The sequence below is a fragment of the Cannabis sativa genome, chromosome 9 (assembly GCF_029168945.1).
Source record: "Cannabis sativa cultivar Pink pepper isolate KNU-18-1 chromosome 9, ASM2916894v1, whole genome shotgun sequence".
NCBI classification, from domain to species: domain Eukaryota; kingdom Viridiplantae; phylum Streptophyta; class Magnoliopsida; order Rosales; family Cannabaceae; genus Cannabis; species Cannabis sativa.
Window position 1 is genome coordinate 2,148,893 of NC_083609.1, and position 9,181 is coordinate 2,158,073.

General features: G+C 30.1%; 1 protein-coding gene across 2 annotated transcripts; it reads right to left on the reverse strand.

Annotated features, from left to right (window-relative positions):
• Window positions 1-4,623: 4,623 nt before the first annotated feature.
• On the reverse strand, window positions 4,624-8,919 carry LOC115724129 (inosine triphosphate pyrophosphatase). 2 transcript variants are annotated; one of them, XR_009684427.1, is made up of 9 exons: window positions 8,196-8,919; window positions 8,055-8,119; window positions 7,903-7,966; window positions 7,798-7,807; window positions 6,996-7,027; window positions 6,780-6,892; window positions 5,753-5,829; window positions 5,474-5,657; window positions 4,624-4,887 (listed from the first exon to the last, which is right to left on the reverse strand). XR_009684427.1 is itself a non-coding variant. In XM_030653597.2 (8 exons), exons 1-8 carry the CDS (start codon window positions 8,335-8,337, stop codon window positions 5,534-5,536), a joined length of 627 nt encoding a protein of 208 aa, XP_030509457.2. In that variant the 5' UTR covers window positions 8,338-8,919; the 3' UTR covers window positions 5,360-5,533. The 2 variants fall into 2 exon arrangements, 1 of the variants encoding a protein (XP_030509457.2); XM_030653597.2 differs by lacking the exon at window positions 4,624-4,887 and having other exon boundaries at window positions 5,360-5,657.
• Between the last annotated feature and the right edge of the window lie 262 nt (window positions 8,920-9,181).

A 9,181-nucleotide genomic window follows, 5' to 3' on the forward strand; every position in this document is an offset into this window, starting at 1 on the left:
TAACCTTTTTATGATTACTCTCATTTGTCAATGTTTGTTGTCCCAAGCACATGTCATCGATTCATTTACTCATTTTAACTTACTTAACAACAACACCATCATTATCATACCAAAGTTGTGTGTCTACTAATTGACTTTTGGGTTCTTGGTTAATGAGATCATTAGTAAAAAAAATAAAGAGAAAAGGGTGGAAATGGTCTCATAATTAGAGCATGAGAAAAAAAGAGGGCTATGGCAGAGAAGCAGAGAAGGGCCATAACATTAACAACTCAACTCTGTATATGAACAAAGTATTAAATGATGCTCACGTCTCTGCCTCCCAACCCAACACCTCCTTTGGCATTTATGTTAAGTGAATGGCCACCAAATATATATATTTGTTTTAATAAAAGAAAACCCAATATTGGATAGTCTTTGTTATTATTCTTTCACATGTGACAACCCCACCATCCAATTCATCAACATTGAACAAATTCAATTCTTGATGTAATTACAACCAACCTTGTGTGATAATAATGTCATAACATATAACTGTAATAATGGTAATCATAATCATAATTAGTATTGTTGTATTTATTAAGAAGAGAATGAATCTTAACTTGACTCATTTTCAAAGTAACCATAATAACTTGTTTCTTATATTGCTCTTTTTTTATTCACGTGAGAAAGGACCCCATTATGGGATTTCCATTGCCATGTGAGGAAGAGTTGCATGTATTCATTGGGGACCATTCTTTTCGTCTCTCTTTCTCCAACTTGCATCAATGTATATGTTTATATACATATATGTATAATTGTATGGCCATGTTATATTATGTTAGTTCAGGGCATTTCTTAATAAATGACTTTTAGGCTTAATTTTTATGTTTATATACATATATGTATAATTGTATGGCCATGTTATATTATGTTAGTTCAGGGCATTTCTTAATAAATGACTTTTAGGCTTAATTTTTATCTCAAACTTGGAGTTAAAATTTCTTCTTCTCACTTTTGTGTAATTACATTTACAATCAATGTCACCCAAAGAATAAAAAAAGAAGAGAGAGAGAGAGAGAGAGAGAGAGAGAGAGAGAGAGAGAGAGAGAGAGAGAGAGAGAGAGAGAGAGAGAGAAGAAGGCTAAGGTAATATATTAGAATTAGTAGCTTAATATTAAGAGTGTGTTTGGTTGGAAATGTAATGAAATGGAATTGAATGAAAAAGAAGAAATATTTTTTCATTTTATCTATTTGATTGGCTTTATTTTTTTTTTAAAATTTTCTTAGATGCCAAAACAGATAAAAGTGTTTACTGAAATATTGATGTACTACAAATTTTTCTTATATATGTATATACAGGGACGGAGAGACTTTAGCCCATGTGTGGGCTAAAGCCCTCACTCAAATATATACATCAAATTTTTTATATGTAGATATATACATAATACATATATTAATTCACTTTGTTCAATTTATTAAAGTCCAATTCACAAAAGCTCTCACTCAATATCTTAATCATGATTCATGAGCCTACTCTTATTCTAATCAAGCCCATTTTAAAAGTAGTCCAATACAAATAATAAAAAAAATAATACTTTATTAAAAAATAAAATAATACCATTGACAATATTTTATTTTATTTTTGTCAATAGTATTATTTTATTTTGTTGAAGATGAAAATTTGAAAGATACATTTATCATTATTTTTATTAGTTTTGACTTAATATTTATTCAAGCCCTCACTCAACTAAATTTCTGGCTTCGTCACATATATATATATTAAATTTTGGTTAATTAGGATTTTTACTCTCCAAACTTTGACATATACCAAATCATGCTCTCTGAACTTTTAAGGTCGTTAAAAATGCCCCATGAACTATTGAGATTGTTGGATTTAAGGACTTTTGTCTAATTTTAGTAAAAAAAAGTTTAACATGGATGAAAGTTCAGAAAACATGATTTATTATATGTCAAAGTTCGAGTGGCATGATTTGGTAGATATCAAAGTCTGAGGAGCATGGTTCAGTACATAAACAATTATTGAATGAAATTGAACAAAAGTTCTTAAATCTAACAATCTCAATAATTCAGGGAGAATTTTTAACGTCTAGAAAAATTCATGGGACATGATTTAGTATACATTAAAATTTAAGAGTAAAAATCCTTATTAACCTTAAATTTTATTGCACTCCATCGTATTATTCTTATTGTAATTTTTATTTCCATTCATCCCAATATAAAAAATGTACTCTTAAAGTTGTTCCCTTAAGCTCCTAAAATACACAACCCAAAAAAAGAAAAATGTGACAATAATGAATAAATGCATGTAGATGTGGCTTACATCACAAGCATAAATAATAAATTCATAATATGTATTAATCAAGAATGAAATTTTGTTTCATATAGTATTATTAAATAAAGGGCATTACTATTAGTAGCCAATAGCAACAAGTTTTGAGGCTACTCATTGTTTGTCTTAAGAAACTACAAACTGTCTCAATAATGAAAATTACTTGTATTGTATTATGTGCAACAAAGTTTCATATGATGAAATCAATGCATTCATTTTGTTAACTATTACTTCTATATTAGATTATAAAAACAATTCAAGTCTTTGATTTAGTAGGTGGGTTTTTTAATTTTTATTTTATTATTAGCATTTTTTTAAATAAAAATAAATAATATAATTGATTGCTGCAAAACAGGCACTTCTCAAGTGCACTTCATTTCATGTGTTTGGGTTCAGAGATTTTAATATATAAATATATTTTCTCACAACAGCAACCTAACTCTAGGGTGTGGACCAACACAACATAACAAGTTAGTACCATTTATAAAATGGTTTTTGTTGACACTTTTTTATTTTTTTTTTAAAAAAAAGTTTTAATTATAATTTAAGGATTATTTTAAAAAAAATAAAAAATAAAAGAATATGGTTATACAAAATTTTAAATATATTTACAATTTTTAAGATTTTATTTACATAAAATACAACCTTTTAACGTATTTTTATATTGTATATTTATTTATTTTTAATTATTTGTACATTATTTTTTTATGTTGTTTTGATTTCATTTTTTTTTTTTTTGTTATTTTCATATTTTTTTTTTATTATTTTTATGAATAACATAAAATTACAAAAACAAATTGTAAAATCTTTAGAGTTGCTCAAGCAACAAATCTCTCTCTATCTACAAATATCGAAAGAGAGAGATGTGAAAGTAATAACTTATGGCTGCTCTCGACATATGGCTTTTACGCTACTATTACTATGAGCGGTTTAAATTAGTTTGCTTTTTCCCAATTATCTCAAAAGTAGTAATTTATGTAAAATTCTCTATAATTTAATCATTGAAGAAACTCAAACTGCACAAATGTACAATATTCTATTTTCTACAGAATACATATAATGGGGTTTTTAGTTTGATAACTTGCAAAAAAAAAAAAAAAGAGTGATTAAGGTGAAGATTTGATCTTTTTTAGTACCTTTTGGCTAATTTAGTTTTTCTTCTTTACAAGTTACTTAATTTCCCAATAAATAATTATAGAGGAATTATTTATAAATATACCCTTGTTTGATGTAAGAATTTTAGGTTCATTTGGGAATTTGTAATTAAAATAAGTATGTGAGACCTGCAATTTTTTTTTTTTTTTTTGAGTGTGGGATAAATTATCATATCACACATTTTTTTGTTTGAAATAAATAATTCTACACAAAATACTAGCTGTGATAGTATTATTTGGAGGGCTTAAATTATTTATATAGTCCTAAGTACCCAACATAAAAATGACAAATAATATATTGATTGATCTAAAACCCCATTCCCATGCCCCAAACAGACCAAACAAGATTATAAATTGAATCCAAATTGGCCTCTTTAATTTATTTTACTTGGTGAAAAAATAAATTTCTATTTTTCAAATGACAAAAATACCCCTCACTCAAACAAAATTAACTTTAAAATGAAGATAAATGTTTCTATAACAATTGTTTTCTTTAGAGCTTATTTTTATTTGGTTACAAGTTCGAAACAGGAATAATATTGTTCATATGTCAATTTTGTCTTAGCCAAGTAAAATTTGTACTACTAATTCACTAATTCAAAAGGGCCCCTATGCTATTATTATCTGTAATAATTGAGATTTAGCAATTCTTATATATTTTTTTCTTGTAATTATTCCTTGGAATATTGGTAGAATAATGTAAAGGGATTGATTTTATTTTATTTTTCAATTTTCCTTACATCAACATCATCAATTTCTTTACAAAGAGCAGAGTACACACCTTGTATTCCCTACTCTGCAACCATCTTTTTTTCTTTCTTTCTTTGATTGACAGGTACATATTGCTACAATCAATCTCCTATTACAACCTGTTAGTCAACTTCTGTATCCAAAAACACATGTCGAAATATTTTATTTATAGCAGTGTTCATTATATGTTTAGAACATTATCCCTGTAAATTTTCAAAAATTCTCAAACAGTTTACAATGTTGAAAATACATTTAAAGTTTTTTGAACACGCGTAGTAAACTAAAATATCAGGAATTCTGTTTTCGATACTGAAAATTATTTAGAATTTTTCGAAAATTTACAAAAATGATATTATAACTATAACGAAATACCACTATGAAAAGAAAAAATTGAAAAAAATTTCCAACGTGTGATTTTAAATGTAGAAATTGATTAAGAGATTGTAATTAACACTCCTGTTGAAGATAACTGAACTTAGACATACATAAAGAAGAAGCATTATTAATATATTTCATGCCAAGTTCAAGACCACCATGCATGCCTCACAGCTCATTATTATCACTTTTTCCTTTCTTCCTTTCTTCCTTTCTTTCTTTCTTTCTTGTAAAGTAATAAATGAGTTTAGGTGCATTTTTCAACACGTTTGTTTGTCCCTTCCATGAGTTGCATACCATTTGTTCCAACAGTGAGAGAGTTAATATCCAGAATAAGAAGGCTCTAACTTCAGTCAACATAATCATCCACCGCTACTTGTGGGGACAGTGACAACTCAGGTGGTCTTGGTCTAGTTCAATGTTTTCAGACAATGCCCTTTCAAACCAAATTCTCTATTTCATTTCAAGCTCACTGGTCATAAAATTTGACCAAATTAAATAACATTTATAAGGCTACTACTAGCTCAGCTCTTAGACTGCCGGCCGGTTCAAGTTGTCTAAATTTTCGGGGTATTTCTCCTCTCCCTATCTCATGTGGGTCACAATGTTGACCGAGTATATGCCTTTAGAGTTTAGACTAAACAACGAGATTAGTTCGATGAAATCTTTTCGATGGCTTGGCGGCCATTTCCAGTCGTATTTAATGGGGTTCGTTATCACCCTAAATCAGCATTATTTATTGCCCAGAAACTTGGGAAGAAAAAATGATTTAACTAAACTGTCCCCATTTTGTATAGCAACAAAGGATAAAAAGTAAATGATTAACTAAATTGTCTTCTTGCATTTCATGAAATATCATTATTACCTTTTAAGAGGTAGAGCTTTTCTAACTATAATTTGAGGCAGACAAGGGTGGTTAAACCATTCAGATAGTAGTGGTGTCGGTCTGAAATGTGTATCCAGCTTCAGCAAAATGAGACTTCACTTGTGCAAGTGCCCTGAAACGGTGTGATATTTTGTTCTTTTCCTCCTTTGGCATTTCAGCATAACTACAAACAGAACACAATAATATTCAAACGTGATTTACTGAGTTTGGACCACTGAGACAAACAGAATATTTCAATAAGAAGATGAATGAACCTACGTTTGCTCATATCCGTCAGGCTGGAAAATAGGATCCCATCCGAAATCAGTAGGTCCCCTCGGTGGAACAATCTTACCCTGATAAGATCAGATAGGATGTTAGTGCTATTGATAAGACTGTCAGTTATCCTGCAGTAAACTATCTTCTAAACCAGACATTCTTCATCGCTCGAAATATTCACAGATACTAAAGGTAATCCAATGACAGAAAAAGAGCCAAAATAACATAGATAAAATTATATAAGAGAAGGGACTTGTGCACCAAGAGTTTTGTTTTCCTTTTCTCTAACAATGTTGTACATGAAATCAAGGACACAAAATCATGCATAGACAATTGGGTGTATAAGAGAAGGGACTCTTTAGATTGTCTACAATTATTTTGAAAAGTAGAATCGTGTTGATTATAACTTATAACTGAACATGGACACATTTTGTAGTGTTTATGAACATGTATACTGGCTGGGATATGGGACATTGTCTATCTCTTTTGATTCTGTCACTTTCAGAAAAGTTTCCCGATTTTCTTCAATACAATAATATGGATTCAACTAGGAGAAAAGTAATGAACTCTTTCAATATATCTTTATTGTGTTACTGTTTTAGTTCACACAAAACAAAAGACTGCATATAACATAACATGTGTTCCTTCCAGGTGAGCTAAAGTTTCTCTTCAATGTAGGGAAAGTTATGAGACCATAAAACAAGTTGGCTAACATTAGCAGAAGTTGCAAACTAATATGTTTTTTTGTATGTTCCTCAAAATTTCTATATCTAACCAAACAAAAAAATTGAAAATAACAATCCAACATGAAGGATTTCTTTAAAAAGGATGTATTTTATTTTAAAAGGATGAATCGGTAAACCAAAATTACATAAACTGGCTTATTACAACTGTACTTCGTTGTAATCAATTGTCTATGTTGAAGGTTTCAATACGAAAAAGTTGAAAGAAAAAGGAAGGGAAGAACTAACAAAATCAATCCACCAATGCCTATTTTAACTAGAAAAAAGAATTGTAAGCCACCTACCGGAGTTTTACCCAGAAATGTAATAGGTTCAGCTTTTGGTCCAAGAGCAAGAGAAAAAACACACAACGCATAAGCTGATTTATCCTCGTATGCCATCAGCATATTGTTGAGACCTAGAAAGGAATATAAAAAAAAGTGTCATTCACTTTTCGACCCAAGTAAAAGATTAAAAGGCAGAATGAAGAAAACAGAAGAGAAAGGCCGGGCAACTTCAACCTGCATGACCAATCTTCTCCAAGAACCATTTGCTGCACAATATGAGACACATCATTAAATAATCAATGCATAACCAAGACAAGAAGTCATATAAACCAAAAAATTTCTTTCAATGAATAGAACTACCTTAATCTTGTACATGATTAACAAGTTTTTTTTTATTATTATTATTTGTAAAAGAATTAGACAATCAAGCAAGAAAATATATCCCCACATATGTTGGTTACAAGTACACCCTCAAAAAGCTCTTTTAACACTATTGCTTTCTTTTCCATTACATACACTAACAATTATTTCATATGAATCATGCCCAAACACAGTTACAACTAACATCTGAACACTGAAAGGTAAAAGGCAGAAGAAAAATGAAGGTGATGAACTAGAAGAAATAATCATAGCTTTCTCTTAATTAGTGTGTGCATACAATTGAAACTAAGCAATACCATATGGAAAAAAGGAAAATTAAGTCTCCTGTGAACCAATTTTCAGTGCACAATATATACAAACTAATAATAAGTAAAACATAAAATTGCACATAAAACTTAATTTCTAAGAGAAAATGTCCACTCCAATAGTCAGTATAGACTTCAAAACAAGCTCAGCAATGTCCAATCTTAACCAAACAGACACCAAATTCAACTGATGAAAACCAAAATAAGTTTCCAATCAAGTGAATGTCATCACTCATCAGTCCCTATTGAATAATCACTCTTGAAATTAAGAACAAATTGAATGGAAAAACAAAACCTCAAGGATGAACCCATATAAATTCCAACTCAATAGAGAGAGTGAAGCAACTTACATGTAAGGCCCTGCATGAGATTTCAATCCAAGAGTCAATTCAAACTCACATAATCGAAAAAAGGAATCTTTGTAACAGAGATGAAAAGAAAGTAAGTATAGTTACCAGGAAGACCCTTAAGAGCATTGAAGCAGAGACAAGTATCTTCAACCAGCACTGGCCCATTCACCTTTTCAAACAATAAATCCACCAAAAACACTTCCTTTATATACACAACTATATAAATATATATACAGAGAGAGAGAAAAGAGAGGAACCTGAAGGGCAGCCAAACGAGCTTTTTCTTTGGAGATATCTTCAGGCTCGCCTTGCAATTCGGGTACTGCAAAAATCAAAAAACAAAGTCGATCAGATTGAGAAAGAGAGAGATATGATAATGGTAATGGGTAGGGCATTACGATCGAGCTTGAAGGACTGAAAGGGAATGGAGTTGCCCAAAATGGCGCGAACTTCTTCGAGCTTCTTGGCGTTTCCGGTGACAAAGGTCACCGGCCGTGAGAGTAACAAACCACCACCCAATCCGCTGCCGGCCACCGCCATTTATACTTGAAAAGTCCTCAAATTTTAACGGTGATAAAAACACTAAATTTCTTAACAAAATTAGGTGAAAATCTTTATATAAACAAAAAAAAAATTATCTTTTTTTTTTTTAATTAAGAAAAGCTTACTTTATAATAACGTAGTTAGATCTCGTCGTTATTACAAAATAGGTGTTCCTTCCGGGATAGAGAAAATTGGTATAAAACCGAACCTCTGGGTAAATGCCCACTTAACCACATTATCCGCAATAAAATTACAGTTGCTACTAATATTAGAAAAATACAACTAACAAAATAAAGAGTGGATCTAATACAAAATAAGACATAATTCTCAATCTCCCATCGGGTAACCTCCTCTATAAAGAGCATTGATCACTACCCTCGAATCACTCACGACAATAATAAACTTAAAATCATGATGCTTCGCGACATCCAGAGCAAGACAGCAAGCTGCCGCTTCTCCACATAAAGCATCAACAAATTCCAGTTTAGAAGTATGCACCCAGATCGCACTTTTAAAAAAATTTATACTTTGATATGAAATTCTTAAAATGTTTTGGGTAAGTTACACTCTGCCTTTTAGTGTTTAGGTAGATTTTTTATCTGTTTTACTATATAAAAGAGACATTTTATGATTATATATGTTATACCTCTTTAAAATTATTTGTAAATTTTTAGAAAATTGTGAATAATTTACAAAGTTTAAAACAAAATTTACATATTTTGTTGCACGCGCGATGACTTAAAATTTTCAAAAAATTCCATAAAATCATATTTTTATAAACTTTTTTATCATTTTTATGTATTTGTGAAATAATCCGCAAAAAAATCTATACAAACACATG

Coding starts and splice junctions, on each gene's coding strand:
- LOC115724129 (XM_030653597.2), bottom strand. CDS start 8,337: ATGGCGGTGGCCGGCAGCGGATTGGGTGGTGGTTTGTTACTCTCACGG. Junction 8,120..8,195: donor TCAGTCCTTCAAGCTCGATC/GTAATGCCCTAC, acceptor TGATTTTTGCAG/TACCCGAATTGCAAGGCGAG. Junction 6,893..6,995: donor GGAGAAGATTGGTCATGCAG/GTTGAAGTTGCC, acceptor ATTCCTTTCTAG/GTCTCAACAATATGCTGATG.